At 37.5% G+C, this 21,594-nt stretch overlaps 1 protein-coding gene across 2 annotated transcripts in view; it reads left to right on the top strand.

The window, feature by feature from the left end:
• The window catches only part of LOC136846500 (SID1 transmembrane family member 1-like), a 57,262-nt gene extending 36,067 nt beyond the window's left edge, over positions 1-21,195 (top strand). Inside the window, exons 12-15 of one of the 2 annotated variants that reach the window (XR_010855415.1) lie at positions 3,579-3,818; positions 11,342-11,577; positions 13,814-14,667; positions 17,716-19,193. Coding sequence is in view for 1 of the 2 variants with exons in the window: in XM_067117345.1 (XP_066973446.1) it covers positions 3,579-3,818; positions 11,342-11,577; positions 13,814-14,038; positions 20,257-20,319 (764 nt within the window). In the remaining variant the exon portion in view is untranslated. Of the gene's footprint in view, positions 1-3,578; positions 3,819-11,341; positions 11,578-13,813; positions 14,668-17,715; positions 19,194-20,256 lie in introns of those variants that run through there. The other variant, XM_067117345.1, reaches the window with a different exon arrangement.
• Positions 21,196-21,594: the final 399 nt, after the last annotated feature.

Below are 21,594 nucleotides of genomic sequence, written 5' to 3'. Positions count from 1 at the left end.
AGAAATCGTTCGTCTGGGTTCAGGTTCTATTGTAGGTACCGTCGACATGTTTCGACCAGCTCGTTGGTCATCCTCTGGGCGTGGTTGCAGGAGGTCTGAAGAAACGATGTGCTCGGGTTGGTATTTATAAGGAGGTCATGATCGGTGCTGAATTATGATTGGCTGCCCGGGGCATGTACCCTCGGGCGGAACCTTCCATCAAGTTCTGTTTTCGTCTTGCGTGCGGCGGCGTTGTAGTGCTGAGGATGAAGAGAAGAATTTCATTCCTCGGATGCCGAATTTTGATTTGCAAATGCGCTATGGGGATCGCTTCGGTGCATGTCTCCTGGCTGCCGTGGGGAGGAGAAAGGTTTCTTGCGTAATGTTGAGTGTTGGTTTCTCCTTCCCAATGTGCAATGCTTCCAAGAGGCGTAGGCGGCGGTGGTCGGTAATTTGGTCAATCACCGATGTTCGTGATTATGTCTTTTCTTGCTATCCTCTGGTTATGGACGGTCCTGGCATGATTAAAGATAGCCCCCTCTTGGGCGTGGCAGGAAATCCTTTTGGAGAAACGCATGGTGGTCATACCGATGTAGGAACCGAGCATCCTCGGGCGGGCATGAGTACCGGTATACCACGTTGGTCTTCTTCAAGGGGTCCTGCTGAAGGGGGGCTGGGTTGTTGCGCATAACCAGGCTGCTCGTCTTTCTGCTCTTGTAATAGATGACCAGATGTATGTTTCTGTTGGAGTCAACAGGGCTGACATTATTCTTGATGATGTTTTTGAGGGCGCGTTCGTCTTCTTTATATTTATGATGAAATTGCCCTTTGTAGAAGAGCTCTATGCGTTCAGGGCATCGGGCGAGGTTCCTGACGGTACTATCTATCGATGTTCGCCTTGATAGATTCTTCTATATCCCGTTTTGGGTGTCCATTGTCGACGAGGTTTGGGCTACACGTTCCATTTCTCCGTGGGTGTCGTTCCAGGAGGAGCAGTGTGAGAGGGCCCTCCTGACGAGGGCGCTGATGGTGGAGCGCTTATACCTCTCGGGCACTCTGCAATCGCCTTTCATACACATGCCCAGGTTCGTGTTGTTCGTGTAGACCCTCGTGGAGAAAGAGGCCTCCCTCTGTTCCACAAGGACGTCAAGGAAGGGGAGGCAGCGGTTTTGGCTCTGCTCGATCGTGAAACTGAGGCAGCTGTGGTTGTGGAATGCACGCCTCAGGTTTTCGATCTCCTCTTGCGAATTGGCGCTGACGAAGGTGTCGCCGATGTAGCGACGCATATCCTTGGTTGGCGTATTTCTTGAATACCCTTTGCTCCGAGATACCGAGAGGTATAAGCGCTCCACCATCAGCGCCACGCCAGGAGGGCTCTCTCACACTGCTCCTCCTGGAACGAACCCACGGAGAAATGGAACGTTTAGCCCAAACCCTCGACACGATATCAATGGACACCCAAAAAATATAGAAGAATCTATCAATTTGCGAACATCGATAGATGGTACCATCAGGAACCTTCTCCAATGCCCTGAACGATAGAGACTCTTCTACAAAGGGCAATTTCTTTCATAAATATAAAGACTACGAACGTCTTCCCTCTCAAAAACATCATCAAGAATAATGTCAGCCCTGTTGACTAAACAGAAACATACATCTGGTCATCTATTACAAGAGCAGAAAGACGAGCAGCCTGGTTATGCAAGAAATCAACCCAGCCCCCTCAGCAGGACAACCTGAAGAAGACCAACGTGGTATACCGGTACAGAATGCCCGTCCGAGGATGCCTCGGTTCCTACATCGGTTTCGACCACCATGGGAGTCTCTGATTTAAAGAAAAGGGATTTCCTGCCACGCCCAAGAGGGGGCTATCTTTAATCATGCCAGGACCGTCCATAACCAGAGGATAGCAAGAAAAGACATAATCACGAACATCAAGTGATTGACCAAATTAACCACCGCTGCCTGCCTCTTGGAAGCATTGCACATTGGAAAGGAGAAACCAACACTCAACATTACGCAAAGAAACCTTTCTCCTCCCCACGGCAGCCAGGAGACATGCACCGAGCGATCCCCATAGCTGATTGAAAGCAAATCAAAACTTATTACATCCGAGATTGAAATTCTTCTCTTCATCCTCAGCACTACAACGCCGCATGCACGCAAGACGAAAACAGAACTTGGATGGGAAGGCTCCACCGTTAGGGTACATGCCCCGGCAGCCAATCATAATTCAGCACCGATCATGACCTCCCTTATAAATACCAACCCGAGCACATCGTTTCTTCAGACCTCCTGCAACCACGTCCAGAGGATGACCAACGAGCTGGTCGAAACATGTCGACGGTACCTACAATAGAACCTGAACCCAGACGAACGATTTCTGATTGAATATTGTAATAAAGACTTCCAATATTCCGCACTGTCCTTTTCCAACATGAATATCGTGCCAGTTACTGACTAACATCGCTGAGCCTGAAAAGCGAATCATAAGGATATAGAAAAGACACTATATAAGATAAATTAACATAATACAGCCATCCTTTTTAATAAGACCTATTTATTATTATTATTATTATTATTATTATTATTATTAGCCAAATTGTAATCCTGGTTGGAAAAGCAGAATGCAACAAGCCATAGGGCGCCAACAGGGAAAGGATCACAGGAAAGAAAACAGTTGATATAAAATAGTCAAACCATGAAAAGTTACTCAAGTGAGCCTGCTTATTATTACTAAAGCTTCTTTGCAGTGTCTTCATGGCTCCAGCTACATTGCTTTCCATCTTTTAATTTTTTTGTCCTGCCAGTTTCCTCCTACTTAGCTGCTATAACTTCTTTAACTTTGCCTTATTCCACTTTTCACCTCTCATTTAAATGCAGGTCATCCTGGTGAACACTTTGAGAGTAGAAGTGTAACTTGTCTGCCTTAATAAAGTACTTTATGATGATAAAACAGAATTAAATTATGCATGCAGTAGTGAGAAGTATAATGATAATTCATAGTTATTGTAATGGCAGTGTCGGGTTCTATTTGAAAGTCATAAATGTGCAGTTGACCCTGCAAATGTATGGTTTGCAAGTTTACCCCTTTGCATATTTGTAGTTTGTCATCATTCATTAAATGAAGCGTTTTTGAAATTTTGCAGCCTTCTACATAAACCTGAAGACCATTCATGTACAGTTGAAATGTGTAGAAAGCTAAAAAACTTGATCAGGCATTAAATGCATAAATTATATATACAAATTAGTCTGTTTTATTATTGAAATAGAAAAATCTGTTATGTGAAGTTTAACTTTTTAATGATTACACATACTTAACAACCAAAGACAACAATGTGCACAGTAGAGGAAAATGAATAAAGCACTGTAAACATGTAAAAAGTTGTAAGTGCAAGAAGGATGCTGTATTATGTACTGTAAAATATGTTGTCATTATCAGTTGTGAATTATGTACACATGATAAAATTCTTTCTATGAAAGGTATCTTATAAAAATTAGTATTACTATAATTTATTTGCAATTATGTACAACCCTCATACATACTTGACATTTTACAGTAGTTTTTAAATGATTCTGATGTTCTTTTTTTGTTGCAGATACATCTTTCATGTATGTGATATCTGTGCTGTCCATGCTGAAGATATATCAAACCAGACATCCAGACATAAATGCTAGTGCCAGTGCTGTGTATTCAGCCCTAGCATTTGCTGTCCTTTTGGGTGTTATAGGAGTAGTTGCTGGAACTGTTTACTTTTGGATAATATTTGGGTTGATCCATGTCACCTCATGTCTTCTTTTGTCTGGACATATATATTATATGGGGAGATGGAAATGTGGTAAGTGTAAGCAACAGTTTTGCATTTTTATTTATGCTGTATAAGAGTGAGAAAGTAATATGAAAGTGACTTAAGTTATTAAGTCTGTGAGTTTAAACAGGAGACCTGTTAATCATGTAATCCATCAGTTAGGGATTTATTGAAAAGGAAGTGTTCTTTTTGCATCATGTGCCATTGTTAGAGGAAGTAGACCATTTTGAATGACTGCAAAGTATTGTTGGTGTACTTTCAGTAGCTACCAAGTGTATTATTTACCACTGTGCCCTCAGCTTTAACTAGTTATTGAGTGTCCACACTACTACCAGTGTTGAGAAAACTCCAAGAGACTCAAAAAGATGAGATTGTTCCTCAACACCCATGATAGGATCTTTAACAAGTGCCATAGACAATCGAGTGTGATGAACACAGTAGTATGACCTAGGATTTGGGTGATAACCTCAGACTATCCTTCACGACAATGGTTCACAGATATCTGTGGCTGAAAGGTCTTCTCATATAAGAATTGGAGTGTTTGATGTTGGGTCTAGATGCTGGTGACTGTTTTCAGTGACAGTGAGGCTGCCTGTCCATGAACTCTAGATATTTGTTTGTTTTATATCTCAGTTGATGCCCAGTTTAGGTGATGATGGATTTTGGATGTGTATATCGTGTATATCTTCACTCTGAATGACTGAGCTAGAAGTTGTTAGTAGAAAACTGACTTACTGTATAGTATTTTAATTCTGCAAAGATTCACTGTTAGACAGTTGATACCTGCCTACTGTTTAAGAATAATTGACTTTCATTTTTGTGTTTTCACTCTCAAACTTCAAATCAAAGAAGTTCTTTGGAAAGCTTTTCTTTCTGCTTAAGATTCTGAAGAAGAACATTCAGTACATTGGCCAACAGACACATCCCAAGCAAGATGGATATAATTACACCAATTCATTCGCTAAAGTCAGGAAACAGGGACGGTTGATCTTGGCACCTTGACTTCTGGAAATTCATTCAACCTCTGAAGAAGATTGATCATAGTCCTTCTTGTCTCGACTTACTGAAGTTGGCGCTGTTTTGGTCTGTCTTCTTGCACCCTTGATTAAATTAAGACATCTTTGGTATCCATTTATGTCTGGAAACTTACGCCTTTCGCCATTCTACATGTTTCGAAGGTGATCAGTGGGATGGATCATTACACTTCTATGATCCTGTGGTTCCAATGACAGTATGTCTATGTTGCCTCTGTAAAGACTAGACTTTCAGCCCAATGCCAGTGACTTATTCGTTAGCTTGGAGTTGGCTGAGAAATGGTGCCCAAATTGTCATTTCTCTGACTAGTGAGATGATGAAACGAACGTACCCTGCAACTTCCTGGTGGACATCAATCGATTCGGGCCAGATCTTTTGAGGTCAGGGGCATTGGTCTGTCCATCGCATTCAGGAAGAACCTGTCGGTCGAGTACTAGGAAAGAATGTAATCATGCAGATCACATTCATCTCCTTTTACCTCGGGATGTTGTCCATAGGCCCTTGGACTCCTTTTCCTTGGATCCTATGATGGATGCTCAACAAGTCATGTAGTTCACCCAGCTCTTGAGGAACAGGTTGCATTTTGCCTAAGGTGTATGGCTGCAAGGAGAAGGTGTGTGTGTGTGTGTGGGGACTGTCCTCCCTTTCTCCTGCCTTCCTTCGTCTTCCATTGGGCAGAGGAACAGTGAATGAGCAGTCATGTGCTGGATGGGCGTGCATGCAGGTGATCTAGATAACTGAGTATCCTATCTATAATCTAGCTCCATTTGGATTAGTAGATGCAGAGCCTTCCTTCTCTCTAGCAAGGGGAGAGATGGGCTGACTATGAGCAAACCAGTTGGTTATTCGTAGCTTTATAGTCTCCAACACTATGGATTTATCCAAACCTTTTTTAATCAGGGATATTTCATTCCTTTAATTCGAAATGCCCAGAAGTTTGACAATTGAACATCTTTCTTGTTCAGTTGACCAGAGGTATGGTCTCCTTCCTTTGCTCTTTCACGACCAGGAAGAGAGTACCCAGGTGAGCCGAACTACCAGCCAGTTCAGAGATTTACTTAGAATCCTCCCTCCAAGAGTAAGTCTCCCACATGTAAAGACCAAGGGTTTGTATTTGTGTAGGAACAAATGAAAAAATTTTTTTTTAAGTAATTTGGATTTTTCCTAACATGCAAACCTGAGGTCTTTACATAAAGGGCCCACCTCTTACCACCCCTCATGCTCTTACCTGGGCCAAAAGACAAACGGTGTAGAATTGAATGCACACTGACTTGGTGGGCAGTGCTTCCACCCCTACCATCGGCAGCTATTACCATAACCATGGTGCAAAAGTTTAATGGCTGGATTTCCAGTTTACTGAAAGTTAATCCCATATGTAAAGACTGAGGGTTCGTATGTTAGGAAAAATACAAATTACTTAAAAAATTTGTCATTTCATAATGTTGTTGGTGGTGGTGGTGGTGAAGGATTGTCGTTGTACAGAAGAGTTTGACACTGGAATACAAAAATAAAAGAACTTGGCTGGTTTCTTTATCTCAATTTCTGGTAGTGTATTTATAAGGATAGTGGCCCACTAAAAGATGCCATGAGTTAATGAAATTTGCAATAGACTTCATGGGTCACAATTTAACAGAGTAAGTGAGGGTAAGATTGAGGTCATATACCAGTGCAGCAAAGAATGTAACTGGATGAGAAGTGATATTTTCAATGGTAAGGTCGATGGCTGTTATACCCAAGGTCTGTGAAGACAGAGCCGAATAGTAACAGCTTCGGTGTGTTGAGATTGAGGGACTAACCCGACTCTCTTCCATGATCAAACAATTCTTCGAAACCTCTGTGTGGTGCTGCTGTACTCTGAGGTCTCTTAGGTGATGAGTAAGAACTAGATTGAGGCCTTGGTTTGGAAGTGCCAGCACAGGAAAGGCCTGACGTTTCTGTGACAGCTTGATGTATGAGACGATCATTATTGTATGCTCTTCCCCTGTCTATTGCAGAGCCAAGCTGATCCTTGGGGAAGAGAGATGCGGAGGTTAAGATATCCCCATTTTGTAAAGCTGGAATGGAATCCATACTGATGAATTTCGAAGCTTCAGAAAGAGCCGCATCTCTTATTTTAGTAGCAAGTTGGCCCACACATTAGCTGTAAAATGACCCATGTAAGAAATCATCTTACCGCCAGATTGTAACAACCTAAAGAAGGGGGCACTCTCTTCAGTGTTGCCCATTGTAGTAGAAGATACCTGAACCACATTTGTTGCCCATAAATCAAGCCAAGAAGCAGCCTGGAAAGCTAATGAAACAGTTGATTCCAGGGTAACCTTCTCTTGATGAGTGAAGGATGGACACTCTGCTTTAATTTGGTCTGAAGTAATACCTGCTCCTAAACGAACCAGGTCTGGATTAACTTGTTTAGGCTGTAAGGAAGTAGCTTAAAGGATCTTCTGGAATGAATTATCCCTCTCGGAGACGAGAGAATTTAGCTGGCTGAGAATGAAATCAGCATGCTTAGAGCATGGCAATCCCAAGGAAGAATTAGCTTCTCTCTTAGGTCCTAGAAGAGCTTCAACGCCTGAAGTGTGGTACAATGAGGTAGTCACAGTTTCTTCAGGTAGGTTGTTACACTCTCGAATAAGCTCAACGACCTCAGCATATGTAGTCATAAATTCTTGATGATCCGTATCCTCAGTCTCCAGGCCACAGGAATCATGGTCTGATCTGTTGGCTGAGTCGGGCAGACAGATTGTCATTATTTACTACTGGAGCTTAGGCTCGTTCATGCCCCAGGACCTTCTTGGGGGCCTGTAGATCTATAGAACGAGGAGAAGTCTTGTCTTTAATTTGATCTCACTCGCGAGAACGGGAGCATGAACTATGATGAGTAGATGAATGTCTTGATTGGTTGCGGGCTGCTATTTCTAATCAAAAAGCCATCGCTGTGAGATTGGGGACATGGATTGCGTTCATGGCAGCTCATTGGGCTGTCAATCCTTGAGACACAGTTACGTCCTTTGGCTGGAGTGTCATTCCTTGTAGAATGTTTACGGCTGTGTGCTGAACTGTCGTTCTGTTTAGAACAGTTGCGGTTGAAAGATTGAGAGCATCCTTACGTTAGACCGAAGGTTTGTGTGTTATGAAAAATACAAATTGTTTTAAAATTTGTCATTCTTGAGCAAAATGCGATGCAGTACTGAGGAAATTTATCGTTTGCTGAATTAATCATATGTCTGAAAGGTATCATTCCTTTGCATAAGTGTTCACAGCTTTATCTTAAGTGGGACTGTTTCCCAGCCTCATAACAACCCCGATGTGAAGAACCAAAATATTGTAGTGTTATCTGGAATTTGAAAATATTGGTGTTTATTGTGGGACTTAAGCACTTCAACCCATCAGCTATCCTTCAGATGTCAGAATAGTAGTATGTTTGTGTTAAGGACTCACTCCTTGTTTGGCTGTGACAGCTTAGATATGGGAGCAACTCCATTAATGGAATACAATAGTTGTTTTATGTGATTAGATTCAGCATTTTATCCTGAGCCAAAGTTGTAACGTATTCTTCAAAGAATTCCACATATCTACACACAAATCTCTTCATATTTGAATTTCAACCTAACAGAATGTAGGCTTTTGGTCCTACAGAATTTTGGTGATTGTTCACTCTAGAAAAGTGTAGTTTTCCAGATTGTTGCAAGACATTCCACTTTTTTCATCTGTAAAGATACCTTTAGATGATGGTAGGGGGGAAATTGTAAACAAATGTCAGAGAGATGAAATAAACAAAGGAGCCTCTCAACCTTGAGTTTCACCCTTCATGGACTTAAGAAAGGGCATGTAGTTAGGGTTATATTTGTAACCTCAACACATCTGGGGACCTGATCCCCCATTTAGAACCACAAGCTTCCCCTCTGATTACCAGGATCATTCCTGTCAAGTGGATGGTCTGGGGAGTAATACTTAGTGCCCTTGGTATATTATGCGTAGCCTGTTGTGAAGTTCCCATGGTATATTATGTGCGCCTGGTGGTAGGTTGTGAAAAAGCTGATAATTATTGTACTTTGTGACCAGTATTAGAGTGAAAGCTCAGTTGTTTGCTGCTTCTCTTCTTGAGGCCTGGGAAATAGTCATTATTTTACATGTTAATTTTCTTGAGCAAGGAAACCCTCGTGTTAATCTCATAGAAGCACTGATGGTTGAGAAGTTCTCATGAGTTAGAGAGGACTTTTGCAGGTCTTTTTGTATGTGTGTTCGATGTGGTATCCTTATCACTAAGGATTGGGGATAAAAGAAACACAGAGATATCAAAAGTAGGTTCTTAATGTCTAAGTGGTGTTAACAAATTCACAAAGGTGCAATTATGTGCATACAATGAATACAGAGCGGTCCCGTACTGGCAAAACATTGCTGCTAGACTGGCAAGGTTTGGTCATTACACATCATACATGATACATATAGGAATGACATACATACAATACATTAGGGAGGTATATAAATGGACACAAAATCTAAAAGAATGTAATACATATATATAAAGATTCATATAGCCTACTGAATATGGTCTTTTGCATTATTTCTGCATCTCATGTGAGTTCTGCTGTTCATCTGAGGCCTCTCAGTCTTATATCAGTCATATGGTCATACCTTTGAAATACTTCAACTTAATTGTTCATGACACACTTTGTGACTCCTGAAAAGAGTCAGTAGAGAGGATTTTCAATAGTTTCTCGATACAGATTGGCTCTTGTAAGTTGGTGATAAAATTCCAGCTGTTTTTCAGAGGGATACCTTTTGGTTCATGAGGTTTCTACATTTGATAAGTTTTTGCTTTTAAGATAAGACACTAATATGATCATTTGAGTGAATTTTCCAACATTTGTAAGCTCTAACATGTGGACTTAGACTTGTCATCTTATCTCTGTTCTTTCCTGTTTGGTAATTGAAAGGAAGTTGCTTTCTGTCATCCTCCTCTAAACCAGATGTCATCCCCATAAGTCCCACTGATACATTATTGGTTTGGTTAATTTTTCTTTAATTTTTGCAAAGGAAGTAGTGAACAGTACAGCCTAGAGCTACATTATCATTCATCTCGGATGTAAGTGAAAGTGTATGATGAAGAACTGTTTCTCTTGTAAGTCAAATTTTCAGTTTGGGGGTCTTCCCTTTGTCCATTGTGTGTCACATCTTGCACCTGTCTCCAGTATAGATATAGTGTTTTTGCCGTTCTTGAGACCTTGATCCTTGGAACCACTATCTCCTCACATGACCTTTGGAGTGTTTCTTATGTACCATAGTTTATCTCTCTCTCTCTCTCATATTATAACATCTTCATAAATATGGGTTTTACCATTTCAACTCTAAGTTTTAGGATGGTAAGGCATGGTCTGGGCATACTCAGTGGGGTCTTTGTCTCAAAGGCTTTAGCAAGTTGGTGCAGCTAGGAGAACTTGTTTTACTGTGTAAAAATATAGTTTCTCATACATCCTCCATAAATAATCAATGCTCTGCTAGCCACCGAAAGATAGAATGAAGTGATTAATATAAAAATTGCCCTTGATATGATGATGCCCACAGAAGCTATTCTAGCTTTGTCCATACAAGTTATATTGAAGTATACTAGTTCACATAAAAGAATTTTTTTTAGAAAAAAATGTCTTCTGTACAAACTGATTACATAAAACCCTTTTCAAAACTAGAATGTACAGTATTAAAATTAGTGTAATACAAATTAACCTTGTATCTGTGTAGCAACAAAGTTTTAGGTATTGTATTTAAATGGATTTCTAAATTCTATTATTTGGATGTAATCTGACAAACAGCTGAAAGAAGATGTACACTGTGTTAGCACAGGTACCAACCTCTAATTAGGAGGTAATTTAGGTAACCACTGGTAGAATTCTACAATTATTTTCAATAGCTGAATGTTGCACTTCCACTTCTCTCACTAATTGGCAGATAATTCAGCTTCAAAATAAATGTGAATGTCAGGTATCTCTCAGATAAAAAGAATTTTGATTTTTTTTATATTATTGTTAGCTTTTGTTAGGGTCTTTTAGGAATTATCCAAATAAAACTGTTTTGCAGTGACAATATTTATTCCCATTTAAGACTGCCCTTTGAAATCAAAAATTATTTTTGTCATTTAAGATCTTTAGTATTATAAAATTTATTCTTTTCCTGTGGCTTCTTGTATGACCAGTCCTCTATTTTTATGATTTCAGCCATTCATGGATTTATTGTTCTATTAGTTCATCTTTGTGATCAAATAGAAAAGTAAATAAAGGAAAAGTCTAAGATTGTTAAATTGGTCACATCAGATTTCATTAATAGTAAATGCTTAAGTTTATAGTAGTGTTGAAAATCATTCATGGATGATTGGAACTTTGATTATATTCTTCTTGGTATTTATGTCAATTTTTCAAGGGCCTCTGAGTATCTGTGCCAGTTATATAATTTTGTACTGTTAGCTATGTCCCAGATTGTAATTTTCTTTCATTACAGAGTTAAAAATGTTATGTCTGTTTCAGATTTGAGTGTTTTCAGACGCTTCAAGTCCTGGTTTTTAAGCGAGCTTAGTTACCCTTGGGGCATGTTACGCCCAATGTATTGTGATCGCATGGTGCTCTTACTCCTTGGAAATGCTGCTAATTGGGGTTTAGCAATTTATGGCATGGTTTCGACACCATCGGATTTTGCATCATACCTCCTCATCATTTTCCTCACAAATCTTCTCCTGTACATTGCATTTTATATTATCATGAAGGTAAATCTTTGTCTTTTGTTTTATTTAATTATGTTAAAAACATTTGATTATTTTTATACTTAAAGGCTCCCTTGCTTCACAACAAACTCATATATTACATTAACAAGCAGTTGTGGTCTTTATGATTCTAAGACACATCTTCAAAAGTTTTCAGGAAAACATAACTACACTGGTTCAGCTTTAATGCTCTTGACTTGTGCTTTTCTTGCAAGAAAAGTCAGTGGAAGGAACAAACACTCTTTGTTAAATGTGAATTCAAAATTGTTTCAGAGATTTGCCATGTAATCTTGAAAATTTTGATAAAGTTATACTTCAGTGATAGAAAATTGGCATGTTTTGTTTTTGTAATTTTTTTTATGCAACATTATATAGAATTTAATGGCGTGTATGTGTGTGTTAAGGAATTGAGAAATAGAAGACCTGAGACCAGACACAAGGAAATAAGCTATCAGAATTTGACAGGTGTTTAGAATAGCCTATAGTAGGAAATTTGAATTCTTAACATGCCCAACAAAATGTCAACAGTTAGTTCAACTTACAGAATAGAGATACATAGTCATTGTCCCAGGACTGCAAAGTGGCTGGTGTCTCAAGCCTTGCAAAGATGGCTGTTGGAGTATGCAAAAGGGCAGACATTATCTTGGTCCCAAACCTGCTTAGGCACTTTTGGTTACATGGTAGAATGACTGTCAGAAGAGGCAGACTTCATTGTTGGCCTAGGCTTTGAATATGAAGTGGGATCCTGGAATCTATGAAGACTGATAGAGCAGTATTAGCAGTCTGATTCCTGAAGCATAGCTAGGGTGGTGAACCCTATAAGTATGACAGGCAGAAGGATGAACATATCTGCCAAAACCAATGGGTCACTGTAAATAACAAAGATGACTAAGAGAGCTGGTAAATATGGCCATGTTCCTGTGTATGTAACTTGGATAGTGTTGTAAGCCTGGCAGGAAATGGTAGAAGGGAGCATTGCAGTGTTCCTGATCGTGCAGTTTGTTCAAGATTGTTTGGCTGCAAAGGTGGCCAATAGAGTATGCAGGCATAGCAGAGTAGAATGGACTGAAAGGAGATAGACATGGCATCTTTGTCAGGCCTTGAATTCACCAGTGAAACTTATAAACAAGAAAGACATGTGATGCATGTAGACAGCAGCAAAAGTTAAAAGAGTGAGACACAACTTATACTTGGACATGGAAAAAGTTACCTGCACAATGGAAACTGTCTGTAGATGTGGTGAAAGAGATCTGGGTCCCATTGCCTACAGGGATGGTATATAGAATTGGCAGACTCAGCTGAGCTCTTGTTGGCAATAGAAACAATGGACAGGATGAAGACAAGTATTTGACTAGCTTGACAGAATTATAGTAAAGTTAACAACCATGTTATGCAGTCCTCCTTTACCACTTGCAAAGGGATATGTCGTATATCATTCTCATCATTGGAAAGATAGGGATGCCTTCAACCTATAATGCAAGTTTTTGGCCAAAAATAAAATAGAATTTCTTGTTTCACTTGGAATGTTGTACTAAATATGCTAATGCAGGATGTGCATTAAGAAAAAACAGAGGTACAGACACATAAGAATTTTGATAAGCACTCTTATCCCTATATTTGATGTCCAATCCTCTTAGTCTTATAAGACTACTAGCACTGTTTATTGTATATGAAGTATATACTTCATATTGCTCATATAATCTGTAACATGATTAAAATAAATTCCATATTTATAGTATAAAATGGCCACTACTTTTGAGTTTACATTTCTTTAGCATTGTAGCCCTTTAGCTGCTTTAATATGCAGTGAGAAATATTGGTATTGGTAAGTTTTGTCAGAGAATTAAGTACGATGTCATTTTCTTATCTTTTATTGGTTTTTATCATAAGTTGGAGAACTTTTCTGATATTCACAGAGGCTAGTAACATGAAAAATTAGTTTGTAGTCACAGTCTTCCTGAGAATTAAATTATATCACAGAGTTTATTTTTATGACAACTTCCTGATATAATTTGCTTGGAGATTTCCTGTCTTCTGATTTTCTTAACTTCTGATGAAGTAACGTAGATACTGTATTCAGTTTCCAAGTGCTTCAGTATGCAGCACTGATAGGTTTAAGCTAATCTTTAGAGCTGTTATGAATATGAAGGTTGAACTCATGGAAGAGCTGCAGCTGTGCTTCATATTGACGATATTTGTATTTGTCATACTGACAGTGTTTGTATGCGTGTCTTTTCAGTTACGTCATGGAGAACGTCTCCTTTTGCAGTCAGTTGTGTACCTCGTATTGTGTCTGTTAGGATGGGGTGCAGCCATTTTCTTTTACTTGCACCACACTACCACTTGGGCATTAACGCCTGCACATAGTAGACAGTACAATCAAGAATGCTTGCTGCTTCACTTTTATGACACCCACGATGTATGGCACTTCTTATCAGCTGGAGCAATGTTCTTTGGATTTATGGTAAGTCATGTTATGAAGTTTCAAGCTTCAACTTTAATATTTTGAATTGTTGAATTTTTGACCAACATACTTTGACAGTTTTGAGTGTCTCAGTTCCAAGATTTTTTAACATTTTGTCGTATGGGGAATAATTCGTTTTTATTTCTACTATATTGTAATGGATATAGAAAAATGAAAGATATGTTGTTAGTCAATATTTTTATGGTAATTAGGAAGCAGAGTACTTTTTTGTAGGTGACCAGTTACACACTGAATATCTCAATTATATGGGCTTGTTGGCTGATGATTATATATGTGTATGTACAGTACTGTATATTTTGTTAGGAAATTTTAAAGTTTAGTTGATATCTACTTACCTAAATTTCTTTATGTTGGAAGCTTTTAAAAAGTGTGTCCCTACTTGTCACATAGCAGATACATTCCTGCTCCAACTTTCATATGATGCAGATGTCTATTAGGGGTATTATTTGTAGCCTACCATTTTTTACTTTAATACAGCCAATTGCAAATAATGCTTGTATTGAGAGTTTGTTCTTATTACTATGACAGGATATAGGAGTCAGATCATATCATTACTGTGTAAATTCAGGTTTACTATGAAAGGGAAAAAGGATGTTGTATTTGCTTACGTTAACCCTCTAACGCCGAGCCTCTATTTACAAAAACGTCTCCCGTATGCTGGCGGCGTTCGGGAGTTAGCGCCGCGGAAAAAAGTTTTTCAAAAATCACAGCACGCTTAGTTTTTAAGATTAAGAGTTCAATTTTGGCTCCTTTTTTGTCATTGCTGAAGTTTAGTATGCAACCATCAGAAATGAAAAAAAATATCATTATCATATATAAATATTGAAATATATGACAGCGCAAAAAAAAAATTTTCATATATAATTTTATACAAATCGCGCTGTGAGCAAAACGGTTAAAGCTAATGGGTTATTTTTTTCTTTGTATTGTACACTAAATTGCGATGATTTTGGTATATAACAAATTGTAAAACGATCAAAGCAACACAGAGAAAATATTATCACAAAATGATGCATGAATTCGTAATGCGCGGACGTAAAAAAATTTTTTTTTCAAAAATTCACCATAAATTGAAATATTGTGCTAGAGACTTCTCGTTTGTTGAAAAATGAAGCTAATTGATTGAATATTACTAGACTGTAAGTGTTTTAGCTTACAATTGCAGTTTTCGACCATTTCGGTCTAGTTAAAATTGACCGAAAGTCAAATTGTTTCTATTTATCTTGATTTATATGAAAATATTTCAAAACTGATGAAAGCTACAACCATGAGTTATTTTCTGTTGTATTGTACATGAAATAGCGCACATTTTCATATATAAAAGTTTATGTAACGACTAATATAAAACGGTGCAAACATTACGACAACGTGACGAAAGAATTTCTGAGATGTTTGGCTGAGTTACCGCGCGGACATAAGGAAAATGTTTTTTCAAAAATTCACCATAAATCGAAATATTGTGGTAGAGACTTCCAATTTATTGCAAAATGAAGGTAAATGATTGAATATTACTAGAATGTAAGAGTTTTAGCTTACAATTGCGTTTTTTTCGACCATTTTGGTCGAGTTAAAGTTGACCAAGGTTGAAATTTTGGCAGTTATCGTGATTTATGTGAAAATATTTCAAAACTGATAAAAGCTACAACCATGAGCTATTTTCTGTTGTATTGTACATGAAATTGCGCATTTTCATATATAAAAGTTTATGTAACGACTAATGTAAAACGATGCAAACATTACAACAACAAGACGAAAGAATTTCTGAGATGTTCGGCCGAGTTACCATGCGCGCAGACGTAGCGAAAAAGTTTTTTTCAGAAATTCACCATAAATCGAAATATTGTGCTAGAGACTTCCAGTTTGTTGAAAATGAAGGTACATGATTGAATATTACTAGCATGTAAGAGGAATATTAGTAGAATGTAAGAGTTTTAGCTTATAATTGTGTTTTTTTACCATTTCGGTCGAGTTAAAGTTGACCAAGGTTGAAATTTTGGCAGTTATCGTGATTTATATGAAAATATTTCAAAACTGATAAAAGCTACAACATGAGTTATTTTCTGTTGTATTCTACATGAAATCGCACACATTTCCATATATAAAACTTTATGTAACGACTAATATAAAACGGTGCAAACATTACGACAACGTGGATTTAAAGAATTTCTGGCGCGGACATATGAAAAAGTTTTTTCAAAAATTCACCATAAATCGAAATATTGTGCTAGAGACTTCCAATTTGTTGCAAAATGAAGGTAAATGATTGAATATTACTAGAATGTAAGAGTTTTAGCTTACAATTGCATTTTTTACCATTTCGGTCGAGTCAAAGTTGACCAAAGGTTGAAATTTTGGCAGTTATCGTGGTTTATATGAAAATATTTCCAAACTGATAAAAGCTACAACCATGGGTTGTATTTTGCTGTATTTTACATGAAATTGCGCATTTTCATATATAAAACTTTTATGTATCGGCTAATATAAAAGGGATTTTGACAAAGGAAAAATCTATTTCTGGAGAGGGGCCCGTGTCACCCGGTGAAATAGTCCATTCAGCACTTATTTCTAGGTAATTCCGTTGCTAGATACCAGAGAAAGCTAAATGAAATGCTGGAGTTACTACCCCCAGAGCGAGCTCCACTAGATGGAGTCGTGTATGGAAAAGGGTGAACTACAAAACACGGAACCTTATCCTATAGAGATTCCCAATGTCAAAAGTCCCAACGAGAGGTGCCGATACAAGCCCATGCACTACTCATGGACTGTATACAAGGCAACACTAGCCGCATTCCATGTTAGCACCCACCTCACTAGAATGAAGTTTAACAAGGGAGGGAGAGAATGAAAAACAGGGGTGGGTCACCGGGTGACACGGGCCCCTCTCCAGAAATAGATTTTTCCTTTGTCAAAATCCCTTTTCTGGATCGGGGTCCCGTGTCACCCGGTGAAATAGTAACAGAGAAATAAACATCATTCTTATGCTATTAAAGACTTAAATAGAAATGTTGAAAACTAGAGAATTCTACCCTGAACATAAGTAAGGTCCTCTAAGTTCATGTAATGAAAATAATGTAAGTGGTCACCGTCTAAGATCATGAGCTTAGAACAGCACCTGAATAGGCTTGTATTAAGAAAATACTTCCTGCCTAAAAGCAGACCCAATGACAGTGCCCCCCCTTTTTAAAGGAGAGACCTGACAAAATTAGGAGGTCCTGTCTAAAAAGCCTGCAAGAAGAAAACTGGACACAGAAACAGACCTTGTAAAAGGGGAGTACTTTCCAAGGTGACCACCGAAATGAGGACCTTCAATTGTAGATAGAAAGTTAGGGTGAGGAATTCACAACACTACCCCTGATGAGGGGAAACCAAACTGATTGGTAAAATTACGACAAAATGACGAAAGAATTTCTGAAATTTTCGGCCGAGTTACAGCAGTGGGCATAAGGAAAAGATTTTTTTCAAAAATTCACCATAAATCGAAATATTGTGCTAGAGACTTCCAATTTGTTGCAAAATGAAGGTAAATGATTGAATATTACTAGAATGTAAGAGTTTTAGCTTACAATTGCGTTTTTCAGCCATTTCAGTCAAGTCCAAAAAGTTGACCGAAGGTTGAAATTTTTGTAGTCGACGATGATACGATCCAGTCGGTTAAGGTTAATTAAATATATGGCAGCATTAAAGTTGCTCTAATTTTCTTTGCCAACTGGCCAGATTATACAGTGATTATAAAAGCTTATGTATACCTGTATTACACATGTATTATGTGAAATACATAATATACTATTTGTATGTAATTATGCATGTTGTATTTTGAGGATAAAGTCTTTATTCTTATGTAGGCCTGAGGATAATTACTCAGCATTGGTATGGCCACCATGTTGCTGACTTTTTCCCCCCTTTCTAAGCCAGTTAATTGCTAAACAAATTAGTTTAGCTTCATGAAACTGTTTAGTTTTATATCTAACTGCATTATCATATTTGAACCTAGCTAGCTTAGAAAAAACTTAGTTTAAACCATACATGTTCTGTGTCTCATGTAATGTTTAGATATAAAAACAAGTTAGTAATGCAAGTTGCTTAAGTATTTTCACACTCCCTTTTCTTTGTTAGGGCTAGAGAAAGTGCAGTTTGATAAGTGCATGGCATAAGTGGACACTTTATGTGAACATGTAAAAGGACTGAGTTGCTAAAGTTAGTCAGTTCCACTGGCTCTGTGGCAGAAATTCAGTTTTCTTACTGGGTCTGAGTGTCACACTAACGCAGCCTTTCAGGTTTCTTAGGACGAACAAGTATTGATTATTTACAAAACTTTGCCTTCTCTCCTTAAATAATGAAGCAATAAAGAACATCTTGGCTCTGGTGGCTGAGCATAGTGTCAAGCCATCAAACCTTGTTCCCTCTACAGGTCACAGAAGGCCAGTGGTCATTATAGCAGAGATACATGCAGCTGGGAGTGTAGTTAATCACTATGACACACCTCAGGTGATGTGTTTTGCATGTGGTGGAATCACCAAAATTTTATGTTGTCCCTTATTCACACTTTGCTGTGACAAGAGCTGATATGATCGGACAGGGTTTACATGCATAAACATGGTCTGACGTTGGCACACAGTTCCAATGGGTGTCACTGTGTACACAGATGTCATTTGTTTGAGCAACTTTTGTAAGTTGATGGAACTGAAAACCAGGTACTTGAGGTTGGAGACAAAAATAAAAAAATTCTAACAATAAAGTGCAGATCTTTAAGCCTAAATTTCTTAATCCAGTCTTGACCATATGGTTGATAATTAAATTTGAAGTATGGTAAACTGAGTAAACATAATGAAAAACCAAAGTGGAAAATTCAAAAAAAGTATAGTTGAAATATCGAGTGGAAATTGTGGAGATCCTGAGAAATTAATTAGTATGATGTTTATGGCTAGTTGTTCACAAGGACTATGTTAATACTGATAATTATTAAAAATTACATTGAGAAGACAGATTACATTTCTGGACTTACAGGGCTTCCAAAATGGGGTTGTAGAGTGTCTCAAAAGTAATGACTGAAATTGTGCTGATGGAAGATGAGCTTTTAGAGTTCAAAAGGATAGCAGAAACATTAGTATGCAAAAATAAAAAAAAAAAAAAAAAATGAAATTGTTTGAAAATCATTGGAAAGTGGTTACGCAGAAAAATTATAGCTGAAATACTGCTGAAGAACAGTATTTTAACTTCTGAATCAGCTGACCCCACAGCAAAAGATACTGATTAAAAGGAAAACCAGATTTAAATCATATATGTATACTTTTATTAGATGTGCCTTCCTGAAAATCAAGAGAATAAAGGGAACTTGGTGAAATGGTTCTATTTAGGTTTTTTTTGGGCTCCAGGGTTTTTAAATATTTTTGGCGCCAAAAATAAGAAAATAATTCTCAATTTCTGAAATCATTGCTTATTTATCTGAAATACTGCTTTTAACTAGAAAATTAAAATTTAAGAATAGTTGAGTTGAACCCATCTACAGAAAATGGTAAACTAAGAAAAATCCCAAATCATAATGGATATCTTTATGTGTTCGATAAGCATAGCAAAAGATACTGATGTGAAAATAAGAATTAACTCAAGACAATGAAATGATAAATGAAATAAATGAACATTCATAAAGCAAGTGTAGAAGTAGCTGCAAAACTAGTTTAAAAGAGTTATTGAAGACTGCCAAGATCAGCCTTCCTCTTATAAGTTCTTGTATATTTCTTTTAGATTTAATGCAAATAATAAAGAGAAGGAGAAATCAGTTGAGCCTCGCTCCTCCTAATCTTGTCAATGTTTGTGAATTAGATCCTAGATGAATACAAACTTTATATGAAAAACAATGGTGAGCATGAAAACTTTTTAATTGGTGACAATGGTCGATCAACTTTCCTGGACTTGATGGAACATTCAAATTTTCTTCTTATTTTAATGTAATCCTCTTGATATTTTCATTCTTATTTTGGTGAAAATTTGGGCAACAAAAAAGGCTAAAAACTTGTCGCCAAAAATCTGATAAAACGGCGCTAAAAACTCCCTCTAGTGAGAGACACTTGCCATTAATGACTTGATTTCTTTTGCCTGTTGATGACACCCCGACTAAGCATATATATAACATAAGTACACTGAGAGGCTTGTCTTTTTAGAGCATGAAGATCCTAAACATTGCCCTTTTCTCTTTTCAGCTTCTCCTCACTTTGGATGATGATAGAGCTCAGATTCCCAGAGAAAAGATTCCAGTCTTTTAAGTTAAGTTTTCCATCTTGGTTTCAATTTTTATTGTATATTTGTTTCTGATATCTTCTTTGTAATAGAAAAACAGAAATATATTGTTTACATAAGTCTTTTGCCAGAATGGGAGGGTTTTCATTTTCTGGATCTTTGTACAAGTGTACATACATGACATATCAAGCAATCTTTATTTTTCTAGTTCATAGCTAGACTTTTTCTGCATTGGCTTTGGTTTTTTCATGCATATTTAGTGTATATATGAATTTCATCAGTATGTGAATTTGTCTTGTACTGTTTGCCCACATTCAGTTGGACTTTGAAAAAAACTGCAAAATTTCAGAGAAACTATGGCATACAAGAGATGAAATAGTAAGGTTGAAAATTTTAAAATGGCTGCAAGCAAATCTAAATGCATACACTATGAGAAAGCACTGAGGAGTGCAAAAGCCTATACATTTCATATACTTCACCTCATTTTAAGGGTCTTACAACTTTATTTAATCTTCAAATTGATGTCAGTCCAACCTTAAATTTAGTATTTAATGTATTATTTGCTTCAGGTGTGATCTGAATCCTTTTCTGAGTTTGGACAAGCATATTTCTGCAAGTGATATACAAGGGAGTACTACTAAGAGCAGAAAAAGAAAAGTTGGTAATATCTTTACCTTGTCAAGGTTTGGGAATTGCATCTGTGGTTTCTTGCCATAATTGAGTATACATTCCAATATTAAAGAAATTTGAGGCTCTGCTTTCTGTACTTGGAGCATACGAAAACGAAGCCTTATAAAAACTAATTATACAAAACAATAATTGATATTGCTGATCAAAAGTAAATGCAAACAGTAAGCCATAAGTAATTGTAGAGGAAAGGAGCTGAAATAAAAAGAAAACTTTAACTTCCTGGTAACAGTCATTGTTAAGTAACTTAACCTGTTGTATGTTTGGGTAAAGCATAATTTTTTTTTTTTAAGGAAGCAAAATTATCAGGTTTGTTAAAGCTGATGTTAATAGTCCCATTTAACTTAAGTTTTATCCTTAGTTATCTGAAAAAATATAATGAAATTACTGTCTTCTCTGTTTTGGTTCTCTCAGGTTTTGGTGGCCATTTTACTGAGTATTGTGACTTAGAAGGCTATCACATTCCCTGAGTGAATTGTACTGAAATTGTCCATTGTACTGTAGTGCTCACATCGGTAGACTAAAAGCGGAAATTCTAGTGGGGGCCACTTTTTTGCATGCTGTAATGATTATTTAATGCCCTATAAATTTGTTCGAACTTTACTTCAATATTG

This window comes from Macrobrachium rosenbergii, chromosome 15, assembly GCF_040412425.1.
Source record: "Macrobrachium rosenbergii isolate ZJJX-2024 chromosome 15, ASM4041242v1, whole genome shotgun sequence".
NCBI lineage: Eukaryota > Metazoa > Arthropoda > Malacostraca > Decapoda > Palaemonidae > Macrobrachium > Macrobrachium rosenbergii.
Note: the sequence above shows the minus strand (reverse complement) of the source record. Positions and strands in the feature narration are given on the sequence as shown.